The sequence below is a fragment of the Anarrhichthys ocellatus genome, unplaced genomic scaffold (assembly GCF_004355925.1).
Source record: "Anarrhichthys ocellatus isolate YVR2014 unplaced genomic scaffold, GSC_Weel_1.0 scaffold25, whole genome shotgun sequence".
Taxonomy (NCBI): Eukaryota; Metazoa; Chordata; class Actinopteri; order Perciformes; family Anarhichadidae; genus Anarrhichthys; species Anarrhichthys ocellatus.
In genome coordinates, this window is record NW_022280055.1 from 2,739,758 (window position 1) to 2,757,686 (window position 17,929).

Here is a 17,929-nt window from a genome sequence, read left to right on the forward strand (position 1 = left end):
ACTGTCTCTCTCTCTCTCTCTCTCTCTCTCTCTCTCTCTCTCTCTCTCTCTCTCTCTCTCTCTCTTTCATTTTTTAATACCTGGCGTGCGACAACCGGCCTTCACCGGTCTCCTCGTGCAGAGGTTTCACGTCGAGCCCCGAGGCAAAACAATCGGTAACGGTTAATTAAAATATAAAAGGCCTTGAGAACTTTTCAAGGGAGGCTATTTAAGGCGGCCCCTGCTCCTCCTGTGTCTCCGCCCGGGCCGTTTGTGTTTGTCTGATGCGACTGCAATAGGCTAAATAGTCGCGATCAAGAAGAAAGAGGAGATCTTTGGGAATAGTTCAGCTTGTTTGGGAGGATTTATTAGCCTATGTGACCGGTCATGAGGTGGAAAATGTATTTCCCAGCCATATGAGGAAGAAATCAATAATAACTATCAAAAGAGCAAAAATGTCCACCTTTTCTAATATATTACAAAAAAAAAAATTAAATGGGTTATTGACTAGTGTGTCGTTATTATTTGTCATTATTGTAACTGATTAGGACAGAGAGAGAGAGAGAGAGAGAGAGAGAGAGAGAGAGAGAGAGAGAGAGAGAGAGAGAGAGAGAGACGCATGCAGTAACAGATGGGAGGGGAAATAGTTGCTTAATTAAATTGCAGAGTCGATCCCAGCGTCCCGGCGTCAGCACGGTCACAGTCTGCACTTTAATAATATCAGGGAGTCGCGTTGGTTACAGTTACAGCTGAACAGGGAAACAACATCCAAAACAAGACTGATTAGGGCTTATCTCTCTCTCCCTCTCTCCCTCTCTCCCTCTCTCCCCCATCCCTCTCTCTCTCTTGGGTTTGTTTTGAATGGCAGGGAATCTGAAAGACTCTTCTCTCTCCTCCTTCAGTTTCCTCTCCTCCCCTCTCCTTTATTTCCCTTTGCTCCTCTTCAGGCTGTGACCACAACCTTTGGGCTTCTGCTTTTTCATGTTTTGTATCTCTGTTGCTTCCCCGGGTGGCCTAAGGGCAAGGCAGCAATAGGCTGCTGTCTGAATATTCATTCTGATAATGTATGCTCTGTGCCTTAGTCACTGCGTGGCTGTGTACACCTGTTACTATTTGATGCTGTGTTATTATCCTATAAGACGTCAGCAAAATAATTGACCTGTGTTGAAGAGGATGTTTCACCTGATTGTATTATTTAATTGTTTATAAAGCATATACAGGTTAAATAAATAGCCTAATAACATACAAAAAAAACCTCCATCATCTTCCTACAACACCACAACGGCTCCGTTCAGCTGGGCAAGACCACCCCGAGGGCGCGTGCTCAGGTGAGTTACAGCACGAGGAGAAAGAGAGAGGGAGAGAGAGAGAAAGAGAGAGAGAGAGAGAGAGAGAGAGAGAGAGAGAGAGACGGGTCACGAGGATGACCGACTGACCGAAATAATAGTCCTGATCTGCCATGTCCAGATATAATAATAACAATAATGACAACAAGAACAACAACACTAATAATAGCAATACAAATAATAACAATAATAAAAGCAGTAGCACCAGTAGTAGTCCATTCTTTCATTCAACCATGTACGCGCCTGTGGTCACACATACACTTGCAATGCTGATTTGAAAGAAGACAAGGTCTCGTGCTTCTGTCGGTTCTTCACAAAGGCAACACTCATAACCCCCTCCCCCATAAAAAGAAAAAATAAATAATCAAAAGCTGTTTTTATGCATTAATAAAAATAATGAAAAAAATGAGCAGCGTTGTCGATTTACATGAGCACATATGCACATACTTAATAATCATTTAAAGTCATAATAATAAATAACTGACGTGTTGTTTTTTAATTAAATCTATTTTAATTAATACATTCACTGAAATAAAATATCTGATTGATTCCGTTGTGGTTACATCGACTGAATCTCTCCTGAAAAATGTGTATACATGTGGGAATGTTTCATTTTGAAATCCGTATAAACCACAATATTAAAAATGCACTAAAACCAGTGATAATGAAAATTCATCTGAGGCATGCAAAAAGCATCAAAAACATCCCGTTTCCAAATGAAAATCTTTATCGAAGCTGACTAAAGTAATCACAAGATTGCTTTAGAAACAAACGAAAATCCAGTTTTATTCCGGTGATATTTGTCAGAATTAGCTTTATAATATTTCAAAGCAAACTTACATTTCCGTTGAAAATCCGTACTTTTTTTGTAAAAAAAAAAAACGACATAGCCGGTGTGAATAAATGAAAAAAATAAATAACACGACGAAACCGAGCAGAAGACCATGTGAAAATACAAACGGGTCAAAAAGGAAAATGTCCACAAAAAGCGTAGAAAATGTTGAAAGAAGCACTTGGTTCCTTATTAAGGCGAAGATACAATATTTATTCCTTGTCTCCTGGGATGCTCCGCTCCGTCTATTGTCCTCCCATTCCTCAGTGCTGATGCTTAATTTTCAAAACTTCTATATTACCAAGGGACCTACGACATCAGCCGAGAAATACCCTGCAAGTACAAAATCCGTGAGCCAGCCCCGTCCGTGCAGAGGGGAGACGCTCGCTTTCCGCCAGCTTTCTGCCGTTTCCGAGAGCGCGCAAGGGGGGACTTTTCCATTTCTCTCGCTTTTTGAGGATTTTAGGGCATTTTTTTATTATTATTCGATCGGGCCAGTGAGCGGAGGAAAAAAATCCCGGTTACTTTGGAGAAAGCACAATGTCAACGACCTTCCCCGGACTTGTCCACGACGCAGAGGTAGGCTTATTTATTTCAACATCCTTTAATTTATGAAATTATCATAGAAGCGGAATAAATATTGCTTTGGTTTAAACTGAGTTATGGGGGCATTTCGAGACAGCATCTGCTCTCAAGAAGTCTCGAACTGGAATATACTGTATCGCACGGATAATAAAAAATACTATGCATGCAGGAAGAAAAGAGTCGGGCATCTCCCTGCAGCTGCCGGTAAAAAACGGGGCTTTTTTATTAGTGTGTGGAAGCAAACGAGGCTCGTGTGTGAGTCGGCAACAGTGTGATTAGAACATTTTAGGGCGGAACTCTCCGCTGTGTCTCACTCTACTTACCTCCCATCCAGAATGAGCGACAGAGCTGGGACAGTAAATTTGCCAGCAGCTCGGTAATAATAATAATATATAACAGCACGCCTTTTAAAACGCTGCGAAGAGAGTGACAGGCATGCCAAAGGGAGGGAGGGAAAAAAATACCGAGGGCTCCTGTTGCCGTGCGTTCGTTCCCCTCCCGGGCGTGTGGAAATGACATCTCCTTCAGGTGGTTTAAAGTGGGAACAAAAAAAACCCCGCTTTGAGAGTGTGAGTTGTGTTTTTGAGTGTGTTTGGGAGGCAGAGAGAGGACAAACCGGCTGATGCTAAATGACACGGCTCATATATTTCCCCGTCTCTTTATTATCTTGTAGATACGTCACGACGGATCAAACAGCTACCGGCTCATGCAGCTCGGGTGCCTGGAGTCCGTGGCCAACTCCTCGGTCGCCTACTCCTCCTCCTCCCCGCTCAGCTACCCGGCGCCGGCGGGGACGGAGTTCGCCTCGCCCTACTTCTCGGCCAACCACCAGTACACGCCCCTCCACCACCAGTCCTTCCACTACGAGTTCCAGCACTCCCACCCAGCCGTGGCCCCGGAGGCCTACGGGCTGAACTCGCTGCACTCGGGTCAGTACTACCAGCAGATCCACCACGGAGAGCCCGCCGACTTCATCAACCTGCACAATGCGCGCTCGGCCCTCAAGTCCTCCTGCCTGGACGAGCAGCAGCGGCGCGAGCTGGGCTGCCTCGACGCCTACCGGCGCCATGACCTGTCTCTGATGACGTCACACGGCTCCCAGGCCTACGGCGTCGGCATGCACCACGGGGACCAGAGGCTGCTGCCCGCCGCCGGCCTGGGTCTCCCTTCGTCCGGGTCGGACGACCTGCAGGTACTGGCGGCCTCCATCACTCTTCCCCCCCCCCCCCCCACGCTTATTCCCAGTGTCCCATCACCTCATGGCCTCAGATCCAACATCTAATTGTACCTTCACTTATGGCTTCATGTTTCTGGTTTATTCAGATATGATCATAATACAGACTCTTATAGCTGCCATGTTCAGTATCCCTGCCCCACTGGCCTACTATTCAACCCCCCCTTCTTCCCCCTATTGTACCAGCAACACAGCATTTCCAAAATATTGAACAGAAAGACAGCGCCAGATGTCTGTCTGTCTGCCTGTCTGCTTCATCTGTCTGTTGTCTATGACACCGACGAGGCTGCATCACATTTGGCCTGTAGGTTATCCCCAGCCACCCCGGCTGTCCTACTTAGGAGTAAATAATATTGATATCGGTCTCGAGGTGATTTTGTTGCCACACCAAACGTGACTGTAACAGGCTTGAGTAAATGTCAAGTCCACCCGGCGCCGTGCCTCTGAAAGGCAAGGCCTTGTTTCTAAAGGTTAATTGACTGGCAGTCTATACAATCCTATTGTGAAATCCGCCCTTTATTTTCGCAGAAACACACGTGACCCATATTTTACATAATTCTTTTCGATGTAAAGAAATGGTCGAGATGAAAACGGATTCGCACGGTTCTTCTGTGTGAGTGTGTGTGAGTGTGTGTGTGAGTGAGTGTGTGTGTCCGGCTGTCTGTTGAGGCAAAGAAAAGCCGCTGGTTGCTCTATTCTCCGGTAAAGGGCGGATTAACGGATCGGGGGTTCAGGGCACAATGCCCAGCTCGAGCACCATAAAGCACCGTAGTTTATCCAATTACCGACTTAACGTCAATCAACTTTGTTGCTTATGCAGCGACATCTGAGCTGCTTAACACACGTCTCTAGTTAAACACAATTTAACACAGCGACACATCATTTCAGTCGCGTTAAGTGTTTACCAACCCACTCGAAGTTCAGCTCGATAAAAGCGTCGCTTTTATCGACAATTTTAGAAGTCACTACGCTACATACCCCGAACGTATCCTAATGTTTACACTATATGTTTAAATAGCATCAATAATAATAACAACTATACTCATGTAATGCCGATAAACAATAGCCTAATAGTTATTATATTGTATGACAGTAATTATTTTACTTTTCTTTTCTTTTAATTAATTTGTTTTGCTTAGTTTGAAGGGTGTGGCAGCAGCCTATAGCCTGAGGTTGATGATGCATTAAATAGAAAAAAATATATATAACATGAACTGTACCTAAATATTACAGAAGCTTATTTCTGAAATTAAATTTGTGTTTGCATGGTTTTTATTAATTATATTGCTATTTCTGTCATCATGGAATATTTTACACGATTGTTTGAGTGTATTAATTTGAATTCGGTGATAATTACAACAATATTAAATGTATTAACATTTATTGTTGCATTACAGTAGTCTAAAAGTACTATAGTAATAGTAAGTCATGTTGCCTTATTATTTTTGATTCTATTTTATTTTATATCATTTTTCAAACCCAAAGGCTCATAGTGGATCATTGTTAAGGCAAATACTATATTTATCTTAAGCTGCTGGCACTTGAAAAGAGCACAGGTTTGACCCTCTATTGAGAAAAAGAAAGAAACGGCCCGTGAACCTGAGCTTGCACGCGGCGGATGTATGAACGGAACAGATGCGCCTCGTGCAGCCCGGTCGCATCTTTGAGCGAGTTAAAGAGATTTTCATGCTGAACAAAAGCAGCTGCCACACCTTTCCCCCGTCACTAAGCTAATTCATGCAAGACCTCTGCGTTTTGTATATTGATTTTATAATCACTTTAGCTTCGGAATAGAAGAAAAGAAACAGAGCAGGAGCTGGTTAAGAAAGAACTACAACACGCTCCTTTCTCCCAGTTTATTTTAATCGGGGTTTCTGCGTGGGCCAGGCCTCGAGGCTCGCACGGGGGATTAAGAGTTTTTCTGAATAAAAAGCGCGTGTTCTCCTTTTCGTGATGACATTGATAGCACGCGAGTCTGATCTGGACCAAAATGGCGGCGGTAACAGGTTTCCATGCATATAGGCCATATAGGCTGCGTGTTTGTGTGTGTGTGTGTGTGTGTGTGTGTGTGTGTGTGTGTGTGTGTGTGTGTGTGTGTGTGTGTGTGTTATGCAGAGTGATTCCCCAACAGGTTGGTGGCTTTCAACAAACTCTGGACACTTGTGCTCATTTCTCAGTCTGGACGAGCTGTGCTGTCCTCGCGTTTATAGCCTGAAGCCTTTCAAATTAAGCTCGTTTCTGGGTGAGCCGTGAGCTGCATCCTTTATTTTAATGTGCCCTCAATTTTTACTCAAAGACTGCTAAGTGACGTACACTTTCTAGCAAAAAGGCTTCCACCACTAGAATGTTGTTCAGAATGCTGGTCAGAAGCTAAATGTAGTGTTTAACTTATTATTGCAAAAACATACGGTGGCCTTTGGTCCTATATGTGAAGACCCCCAAAGGGTCCGTCAGGTACATCTCAGGGGTCATATAATACGGTTGTACTAAATAATAAAAAAAATGTATTCTGCTACACAAAAATGTTGCTTATTCAATCATTGAAGTTAAAGCACATTTGGTCAATTAATCATAATCACACAAGTTAGTGGACACAAATCAAATTGTAAGGGTCCACTAAACTATAGATTCACAGGACACATGCATGGTGCCGAAAAAAAACATTTAGTAACATGGAGTGCTCCAGATCAGCAACAGTGTCATAACGTGTATGTTTAAATATAGAGGGTTTGTTTTGCATTGCATTATTATGGTCTTAGTTTCATTTCTAAGATTTTTTCTAAGAGAATGTTGTGTGATGGTAAATGGATGTCCATAAAGTATCACAGCTCCCAGAAAAAAAAGAAGCGTCATTAATTCCAGGTGTTCCTGACAGCGCGGGTAAACTGTGCTGCAGCATGTGTAAAATCTGGGTGAAGTGATTTCACCATGCCCTGCTCGTGCTAATGAGCGCGTGTCTCCACAGGGCTCCGTGGAAGCGCAGTGTGGGCTCGTGCTGAACGGCCAAGGGGGCGTCATCCGGAGAGGTAAGGGCCCCCGTTCATTCTCTCTCTCTCTCTCTCTCTCTCTCTCTCGCTCTCTCTCTCTCTCTCTCTCTCTACTGTTGCACCGGAGGGCCGTGAACGCTCAGCGACTCGACAGCGAGCAGACAGACAAACAGGGCGGAACGCTGCTCTCTTGTCTGCTGTCAACATGTTACAGCAGGAGCGGGGCCCCGTCTCGTCGCCTATTTAAACACTAACACACTGTACACGGGCAGAGACGGTGCTTCCCATTTCCAGTATGAAATGGACTGTCACTCAACACCTGTACCGGGGTTGTTGTTTTTTTACCAGTCCCTCTGTCTTTGCGAGTTGTTCTTTCTAGGAAATTAAAATGTCAATAAAGTCATAAATTAACATGGCACTGGGTTGATAGTGTATAACCTTTCAGATGTGAATTTGATATATTATAGTTACAACATACACTTGGTGTTTGAAGTCAAACCTGTGGGCTACATTTTAACAGTGAAGACTGGCGGCTTGCTTTTTTCTTCATTAAATAATCAATATTTTAATATAATATTCATGCTTATTTTGACATCACAAATTCATCATAATTCCCCAACATTGCTATCCTGATATTATCTCTCGCCTGTAATAAAATGATATAGCAAACATTGATTCAAGGAATATTTATGCTACAACTTTTAGTTTTTAGTATATCCTCTATAAATGCGTGATTTTGCAGACAAAAAAAGCACTAAAGGCTGTGGGGCTTAATTAAACAAACTAATCACCTGCAAATTAAATTATAGGTCTGTAATGTCTATATTTTGTCAATAAATGAATCCAATTCAGTTTGACATAACATAAAACATCGTTAATATATTTTGGAAAACGACATGGAACAATGGAGGATATAATGTCCATTAAGCTGCTCAGTATTACGCGTTTCTAGGCAAATTCTATTTAATTTAATTATTTTGGTGTTGTGTTTATCTATGAACTGTTATGTATCCCAAATTCCCAGGAATAATGCAATCTCTCTGGTGCAGTGACTTGTTTTTTGTTTAATCAGAGACAGTAGCATAGCCTTTAAGGTGAAGGCGGCTCAGTTTCACTGTTCAGGGGTCAAATGTGGAAGTGGGCTCTCGGCCTATACATCAACATATGATCAGCCACTTTCCTCATGAGTCTGGGTTTTAAACCCGCCGTGGATCTGCTTTATAGGTCCATCAAAGCCTGTTTTTCTTTTATTTATTTGTTTCCATACAGACAGGAAGGCTGTGTCTCGGGTTTAATTTTTCATCAGCTCTGCCTAGGTGTTGGGGCTTTTCTCTCGGATTGACGCGGGAATCCCTTCGCTATCACTTTCGGTTAATGGTGCGCCGTATTTGGCCCTGAGCTCAGCCGCTGCAACCATCACAACCAATAATCTTTGCTTTACCTCCCGCTCCCGTATCGATAGCTTCTCTCGCCTCGGGCGGACGCTTTGATATGCTAATGCCGAGCGGGGCCCCGGATTCAGCCGAGATCATATTAATGTTGTTCTTTCTGACTGCGGCTTTGGCGGCATGAATATTCACATAACCTTTTTCAAAAGAAAATCACTCAAGAAACGCGGATCCTACTTAGGAGGAGTCGTCTGTGTTTTAATCACCCTGCGATCCCCCTTTCCAGTGGAGCTCTTATAACAGCAGCCTCTCAAGATCAAGCTGATCTGTCAGACGCGCGCCCCCGCCACTGTAGCCCCGTGCACGCGCCCCCTTCTCTATTCTGTCAAGACATTGGCGGGCTTTTATTTGAGCTGTAAACATTGTTGTTAAAATATGAGGAGAATGACATTTGGCCCGTGTCTCTTTTTCTTTAATTTTCGTGGCAAACTCGTAAAAGGCGCTTGATTCCGCGTGTGATCCCGCCCGCCGCTCGCGCCGCAGCCCGAGGCTACTCTCCGTTGCTTAAATACCGTTATCGCCTCTGGGCCCGCGCGCTCCACTGACTGCACTACCGGCAATAGCTCTTTTTCGATTGCCCTTGGCAACATAAAATACAAACTACTTTGAATCAAAACATTTTTAGGGGAATTAATATGATGTGAACCCGCGGCTTTCAGAGACGCGCGCCCCTGTCAGAGCGCGTGAGTCTGACAGACAGGTCTGCAGTGTTTGTGTCACATACAGACGCAGACGAGCCGGACTTCACACACACACATACACACACACACGTGCGCACACACACGCGCACACACGCACACACACAGGAGTTCCTTAACCAATATAGCATCAATGGATTCCCTAGACCTGCAGTCGTCCATTTTTTGACAGCCTGAGTGAAATACAAGTCCCATACTGCCTCGCACAAAGTGCTGCCCGCCGGAGTAGCCCGGGCTACAACAGGCTTTTGTTACCACACCATTATGATGTCACAGTTGCGCCGTGGGCACGAGGTCGCTGTCCAGGTGCTGAAATGAAAGGTGAATCCGCTGTGCGCGGTGCTGAAGCTGGCTGACACGTTTTTTGTATTTTTTTAAAGCTTCCTTCCTGCGGCCAGATGGATGGAAATGATAGGGAACTAACACATTTCTGCTGTTGTGAATAATGGATTTTTAGAGCAAATATATAGGCTGCAGTTGCTCATATATTTAAGGCGTATCGTCGGTGGCCAAATTGTCCCCATTGCCCCCAAAAAGATTGGCGTGTGCGGGGCAATCTTCGCCTGCAGCGTTGTTCTGCTCAGCCTAAATGGCATCCTTTTTTTTCATTCCATCATATCCAGCACGACCTAATAACAAAGCGACACGCCCTGCTGTTGGATTTGATAATGAGCCAGATGAATAATAGAATATAGCCCACTGTACATCAGACAGAAACCTTGCGTTTCAGCTGCTTGGGACCTTATAGTGAAAGTTTCATAATAACAGGCCTGCTCAGAGCAGTCGATGTATTCCAGGAGGATGCAGCAACACTGATTCAGACGCAATTACACACATCCAGGGGTACACAATGAGATCAGCTTGGTGGAAGGTGATTATGGAAATTCTCATGAAAGATTACAGCAGACTTGTCTTCTATACAGTCAAATATTGAGCTGGAATATAAATATATGTACATAGTGAAAAATGTCATATTTAACTAGTGCAAAGCCGACTGATGAAGTGCAAAGCAAAACACATTGATCTCAGTGGTTATTGGAGATACTTGATCCTATGTATTTTTATTTATGACACAATCTTTTCTGGATTAAGTTTTGATTTAAAAACTAATATTTAAAGATATGTTATGTTAGCTGCACCATGAAGAATGATGTAGCCTACCAGCCAGACTTCCAGGGAAAAAAGTACCTTCAATTTGTTTCATACAAACTAAATGACTATTTGCTCTTTGAAATAATTATCCTACATCTTAAAATACATACTCCATTACTGATCCATTGGATTATCTGAAAAATGTATCGTCACAAAGCTGGAGACAGGGTGGATTTCTAAGATCATGAAAAGACGACATTTTGATGATGTGTAAGAGATCAAAATAGGCTGCATCCTCAATTTGTGTGAAGGACAAAAGAAAAGTAGTAAATATAAAAACATTTTTAAGTTTTCTAAAGGATTTTGGTGTTATAAGACATGTTGAAAGTAGTTAGTTACAGTATGTTGAACATTTTTCCTGTACAGACTTTCTAACAATCCTAACATTTCCATTCACTGTGAATAGTACATACACTATTTACACTTTTATGCATTAGTTCCCTGTCGGAATATAATGTACATGTATTTTCTATGAGTCAAGGCTTTTCAAGGTCTAAATTGATTTTTATTGGACACATTCGGTACAGGCCTGAAAGCACCCACACCAAAAATAAAGGAAAAGGCTTTTGAAGCTCTACAGTGAAAAAATACATACAGCATCCTCTCATTACTTGCAGAATTCATTACAAAATGAGGTATCCCTCAGATTAAAGGAGGCCCCATAATATTCTTCAGTGCTTTTGGCTTCGCACTGTGTTTTGCTTCTTGTCTGGATGTCACAAGGCTGATTATTATCATTATTATTAGTGCTGTTAATATGTTTTATCTTTACTGAATATCCTTGTTTTGTTGACACGTTACTGATCAGTATCTAATCAAATTGGAAAATAAATGTTCAACTGTAAATCTTCAGATTATAACCGCTGTTTATGGCTGTGTATTGTATATACGTGTTGAGGCAGTTAGTTAGTGCGCTGAGAGAAGTTTGGGTTAATGTCCTGTGTGCATGTTCAAATCCTAACACAGTGGAACTGAACATCCAGAAGAAGTAGATCTTGGTTGTTCACATATTATCTTTATTCTGATGTACTTTTAAATCAGAGAAGGTGTTCGTGGCATAATGCAATTGAATATTACTAAAAATTAAATGATGAACCTAACTCCTTAAATATGCAAGCTTGTGGCCACATAGGGGCTTTTCCAAAATAACACAAACGTTTGTTGTATTATAATCAGTGCGCTGTCAAAACAAACAATTATCAATACACTGTAAATTGTGCCAAACGGTGGCTCAGCATTCCTGTTAAATGATGTTGTGAGCAATCATTAGACCCTGCAGAAGTACACAGAAGTACAACAGATACAAAGTACAATTCCCCATTAATCTATAAAAAGCGTTCATCCAACTTAAAGTAGCAAAATGTTTGAAATCTGCTGGATTTCTCCACACTTCTTTGTTTCAGTGGTTCCGTGGTTGCGCTGCATTATTTCAGCGTCATGTTGGTTCATCTGTTGACACACAGCATCATTAGAGAAATACTTTGCCAATTATGCATTCACTCCTATATGACTTGAAACACAGTGTTTGTTTGTTCAAATGACACACAGCCAGTTATGCTCACAGCACAGCTCCATGCCAATCACCAAAGCAAACCGCTGTGACCGGGAACTGGTTATTTACTGTTCTATGAAACACTTTGTTTAAAAATGATTTGGTAAAAATAAAAAGGGTGGGGGGGGGAGAGGGCTGTTATTCTTAGTTCAATAAAAGGTGACATTTTGGGGATTTGTGTGTTTTTAGCGACAGAAATCAGATCACACTTCATCTTTAATTTGTGTAAACAGAAATGTAGACTGAGTGTGACAAATTTAAGGCGCTTAATATAAAAATATCAAGTTTGATAAGTGAGCACAATGATACAACCGTAACCACTGTCTCAACTGGTGGGGTACGCACAACAACAACCATTTTTTTTTTGGGCCAGCTGTTGTAACAAGTGTGCTGTGTTTGTGTGCAGGGGGGACATGCGTGGTGAATCCCACAGATCTGTTCTGCTCGGTACCGGGCCGACTGTCGCTGCTCAGCTCCACCTCCAAGTACAAAGTCACCATCGCCGAGGTGAAAAGAAGACTGTCCCCACCAGAGTGCCTCAACGCCTCCCTACTGGGCGGCATACTGCGCAGGTCAGTACAAACGCACACACGGTGCATGGCGGTGCAGGACAAGGGTTCTCTAATGGATCTAAATGTAGACGATTCAAGAGGGTGCACTGATTTGTTGACTTACTCTTTTGGTTGAGTTGTTACCACTGACATGGTACATTTTGGCTCGTTATAGAACCGTTATAGAACCAACGCGTCTTGTTGTTGCAGAGAACCTTAGTTGCTGACAGCTTTGAAGAAAATGTTTATAGTAACTCCATTAACAGTTTTCTCAGACCTAAAGTTTCTCCTAATACATCCACTGATTCACAATCCTTATGTCTTGATTGTTTGACGAAAAAATTATTGATAGAGGACACAAAACTGCAAAAATATTTAGTTCATCTTGCAGCAGCTGGGTTGTTTAAGTGTGGTAGTGAAAGGGAGGTAAAACAATGCAACAACACAAAATCTATAGCCTCATAAATCAGCAACTCGGACTGCGGGGCTGTTCTTTTGGTTTGTATTAGATTATCAAAAAACGTTTCCTTTATTTTGTCCACCCCCTGTATATCCCATAACAAATGAAAATTGAAGTATAGAGTGTGACAGAGATGGATTTTTGAGATTGAGAACACGGTTTTTTAAAGCGCAAATCTGGCTGGTGAACATTGGAGAGTGCTGCCTGAGTCTTTGTAGCCCTCAGATGAAACAGAGGATATACAGCAGCGCCCACAAAGACTATTGTAGGCGAACGAGGGCCGGGGCTGCACGCGCCGCCATGCCCAGGGAGCCAGAGGGAGGCAAGACCCGGGCCAAAGCATGCCAGGATCAGAGGAACCAGAGGAAAGCAAGAGTTGCCAGCACTGTATTATTGATGAGGCGGAGAGACAGGGAAGGGAGGAAGAGGAGAGAGAATATGGCCAGTCCTACAAGATGAGGCATCAACAAAGTAAAAAATAATAATAAAAACACGCGCAAATAGAGGTGTTGATCCTCATCTGGAGTAGAACAAATCACATACGGATATTATTCTCACAGATGACAACATGTATGTGTGTATCGAAGCCAAAATCACGATCAGTGTTCAGAAGTTCATCTCAAGTGAAAGTGTGAAGGCACTTTTTTTCCAGAATGAAAACCCTCAGTAATTTCAATCAAAATGTCCCAAAAGGATCTTTTGGGAGCCTAATTGGAATAATAATAGAAAGTAAGCACGTATGGTTTTAAAATTTCACATAAAAAGAAGAAGAAATGACAGGGACCATTGTTCCTCTGCTGTCCAAAACGGAAAGAGACAAATGCTCAAACAATGACAGACGAAACTCAAGGGGACATGCAACCATATCTATGCGTCAAGAAAGCATATTTCATATATTACGAGTTGACATGTTTTAATTTTATACTCTTTGATTCTATGCTTAATTGCACGCCTTTGTCAAATCAAAGCAAATCTATATTCTTCCGTTTGTACTTTCAAGACTTAATTAAGCACACGTTGTTTTGTAGTAGAAGGAGGCCAGATGGTTTTATTTGTATTTTGGTTCAATTTTAAAGATCGGGTGATGAATGATGAAGATGATGATGACATTTTGTGTCTTATAAAAATGACATAGTGTGATGATGTGGAAGATGTGACTTAAGAAGTTGTTTAACTTTTCCGCAGAGCGAAGTCTAAGAACGGAGGCCGGTGTCTTCGGGAAAAGTTAGACCGCCTAGGCCTCAACCTGCCGGCAGGACGGAGGAAAGCTGCCAACGTCACACTGCTTACCTCCCTGGTGGAAGGTAAGGGACTGTTGTCCGAGAAGATTTTGCACAACATTTTGGTCATACCTTCAGATATATTCCAGTTTTACGCATTCCATCCTCGTAGCGCTCGTTTCATCGGTCATTCCCCTGGTTTCGTGCTCAGGTGAGGCGCTCCACCTGGCGAGGGACTTCGGCTACACCTGCGAGACAGAGTTCCCCAGCAAGGCAGTGGGGGAACATTTGGCGAGGCAGCACAACGAGCCGAAAGAAACCAGCGCACGCAAGAAAATGGTCCTGGCTACAAAGTGAGAATGCGTTCACACACACACACACACACAAAACTAATAAAACAGCACAGACACACTGACACCGTTTAGAATGTATGTTCTCCGCAAGATGCAGAATGTTCGATTGTGAAGTGTTTCTGAAAAATGGGTCATTTTAGAACCAATTTTTCTTTCACTTAACACCTTATTTTCTCATTTACAGCCACTTTATAGTCACACTACTACTAACCGCCTATCTTGAGGGAAAATATTTATAAAAAGTGCTTGAACCAACATGTTAAACAAGAAATCTAGTGGTTTCATATGTGAGAGTCAGACAATTGAGAAAATGTAATAAAGGTTTAGAGAAGGTTTGGTTAACAAGAAGGACAGTATATGAAAAAATAACCGTCATGCACAGCAGGGAGAGAGTGTTGCCATGAGTGAGGTGAGCCTCCTGATCCCAACTACATACCCTGTTCATGCACAGAGCATATACTGTATTTGAATTTAAAGATATTGTAATCACAATAGTACTTGTGTTTGTATAACAGTATGAGCAGCATTTACAGTACATTATTACTAGCACTACTGCACACTGAGTACTGGATGTGCTGAGGCTCCCACTCTTTCTTCTCAAGTTTGATCCAAAAAGACAACCTATAGACCGATGCTGAAAAACCAACTTTGACTCCACACTTGCAGAATTTCCAGTATCACGTTGTGTATCAAGTGATTTTTGCTCGTTTTTGGATTGACATCGAACTTGTCTCGCTCCTGCATGTGATGTTTCTTCAATTGTTTGCTGGGTGGGATTTGATGAAAATGATGAGGATGGGTGCAAGGAGGGGGAAAAAAACCTAAAAAAGACAAATTGTGACGGTTGTGTTGGAGACAGATGGTCAACCCTCATTCCCTCCCTCCGTCTGTCCATCAGGCAAATCTGTAAGGAGTTCCAGGACTTATTGAGCCAAGACCGCTCTCCTCTGGGCTCCTCCAGACCGACCCCGATCCTTGACCTGGACATCCAGAGACACCTCACACACTTCAGGTAACACATGCTTTCTACACAGAAGTAATGGACTTTTTTTTTTTTTAAGTAATGGAGTCAATACTGAGTGCAAACAGTTTTTAACGGAGCCCGGCTTCCCTCCGTTTTGGCTCTGACCGCTTTGCCATTTTCGAAAAATGCAGCTGTGCAGTTTGTCGTTTGGCACAAATTACAGAGGAGGAGGGGAACAGCGGCTTGTTAGCAGAAATGTCACATCTATGGCGTCATCCGTCGCAGAATATACACAGTTTTATCAAACCTCCAAAGGGAGATGCAGTGTAGGGCGCTGGGCAGAAAAATAAGACGGTTGTAGAAATACAGTTATGACAGATTGAAGAGCGTCCTTGTGGCAGCTGAGAGGTGACCTGACATTTAGCTCTGCGAGAAAGGATCTGACAAGGCGGACAAACCAGTATCACAATGGAAACCCAATTCTTAAAACCAATTTTATGGCTATTTATCTTTTTTCTAAGCTCATATACCCTCTATTGTTATTCAGCAGTCTTGTGGTGCTTTTATATTTTTACTGACTTTAATTAATGGCATGTTACGTGCCATTTTTGGATTGTGGGGTTAACTTTGTTTATAGTATATATAGAACTGGAAAAAATAGAATGTAAAGAGCGGTCTGTTAGGGTAGATTTTAAATTTAGTTTTCACAGCTACTGTATGTGTTGAAGCCATGTATAATATAATCTGTATTAGGGCAGCAAGTAAGGATTATTTATGGATTATTATATGGAAAAATATCCATCTAAAAAGTCTTTAAATGTCTTGTTTTGTCCCATGAACACCTAAAATATTCAGTTTACTATCACATCAAACAAAGAAAAGCAGCAAATACTCAGTTTAGAAGGTAGAACGAGGAAATATTCAGCATTTTTGTCTAAAATAATAATGAAAAATCGATTATCGGTCAGTCGTTTTACTGTCAATCAACCAAACAATGCATCAATGTTTAAACCTGACTGTATATTCAGAGTAGAAATTGCTAAAACAGCTGTAGTATTCAGTGTTTCCCTGTCCATTGTAATAGAAGCAGGGTGGAAACAGCATTTAGAGGGTAAGAGGACATTTAAACTCTGCTGTAGACACTCTTTTAGGGGGATTAGAAGCTCTTAATGCAGGGAGAGGAAAGGAGAGACAAAGAAATCTGCTCTACTTCAGTAAACCTTACAAACCCAAACTGTACCTCTGATTTATTTCTTCTTTTGAATGAAACAAAGGTTTGTCATTGTTCTGATGGTTGCTTCTGCTTCCCCTCCCTAACAGTCTGATCACTCACGGATTCGGCACGCCGGCGGTCTGCGCAGCTCTCAGCACCTTCCAGACGGTGCTGAGTGAGATGCTCAACTACCTGGACAAAAACTCGAGCGGGAAAACGGGCGGACCCACCGACCAACAGATCAACAGCAGCTCAGAAAAGACGCAGCTCCGGAAAACATCCGAGCCCCAGAGCAAAGACGGGAAAACAGAAAAGACTGAGTAGCCCACACCCACCCGGTCCCCGTGCCTTGGAGCGCTGCATTTAGGAGAGTGTGTGTGTGTGTGTGTGTGTGTGTGTGTGTATGTGTGTAGACTTTCAGCAAGGATTTGTTAACTCCCATTCATTACTCTTCTTTGGGACAATTCATATTTATTGTTATTTATTTATCTTATGTTGAAATGTAACTCTAACCTGAAACGTCCCAAACAAGACGTCCTGACGTTTGAGTGAACACATCCTGTTTAGGTGTGTGTGTGTGTGTGTGTGTGTGTGTGTGTGTGTGTGTGTGTGTGTGTGTGTGTGAGTGTGTGTGTGTTTATCTGCGTGTGTCATGACAAGGAAAAGCCTCGCCATGGAGACGGATGTGACTCATCCAAGACTTTTATTTCTTTATTTATTGATTCTGAAAACAGGAAGTAAACATGGACACGCTGACATCACAGTTTTCCAGGACAGGGGTGGTATCTGCCGATACAACACAACACACATCACACACACATTTCAAGGGCTTTGGGCAATTTGATCTCAATCTAGCTAATTCAGGTATGAATTTTCTACAACAAACACAAATATGAAACACTTTTTTTTGTCCTCTGAAGGTTCATCGAACCTATTTATTAAGAAGTAATCTCTGTCATTGCTACGTAAAGTTCAAGTTTTGTTAAAATTCTCAGTCGACTAAATTTCAATGATCTCACTTTCCAAACATCTTCAATAGATCAAATTATAAAGACCCTGACCCAAGCCCTTATACACACACACACACACACACACACACACACCTGTTCCCGAGAGAGCACTTGAACCCCCCTTCCCCCAAGCAGACGTATTTTAATATTTACACCGTACAATCAGTGCCATGGCAACCAGTGTGTTTACCATGTGGGCAACAGAGAAAATGACACTGTTTCTGGATGTGAGACTGACACCACTGCCTGGGCTAGGCTGTGGTGTGTGAATGTGTGAGTGTGTGTGTCTGTGTGTGGAAGAGAGAGAGAGAGAGAGAGAGAGAGAGAGAGAGAGAGAGAGAGAGA

General features: G+C 42.5%; 1 protein-coding gene across 1 annotated transcript; it reads left to right on the top strand.

Moving 5' to 3' along the window:
• The first annotated feature begins 2,542 nt into the window (after positions 1–2,542).
• tfap2d (transcription factor AP-2 delta (activating enhancer binding protein 2 delta)) lies at positions 2,543–17,899 on the top strand. The gene is made up of 8 exons (XM_031861673.1): positions 2,543–2,736; positions 3,416–3,934; positions 6,942–7,002; positions 12,220–12,385; positions 14,010–14,128; positions 14,256–14,397; positions 15,296–15,409; positions 16,682–17,899. Exons 1-8 carry the CDS (start codon positions 2,698–2,700, stop codon positions 16,896–16,898), a joined length of 1,377 nt encoding a protein of 458 aa, XP_031717533.1. The 5' UTR covers positions 2,543–2,697; the 3' UTR covers positions 16,899–17,899.
• The last annotated feature ends 30 nt before the right edge of the window (positions 17,900–17,929 follow it).

What these genes read in the sequence shown, in the direction of transcription:
- tfap2d (XM_031861673.1), top strand. Translation starts at nt 2,698, where the DNA reads ATGTCAACGACCTTCCCCGGACTTGTCCACGACGCAGAG. An exon ending in AAAATGGTCCTGGCTACAAA is followed by an intron (nt 14,398 to 15,295) that starts GTGAGAATGCGT and finishes TCTGTCCATCAG; the next exon opens with GCAAATCTGTAAGGAGTTCC. An exon ending in AGACACCTCACACACTTCAG is followed by an intron (nt 15,410 to 16,681) that starts GTAACACATGCT and finishes CCTCCCTAACAG; the next exon opens with TCTGATCACTCACGGATTCG.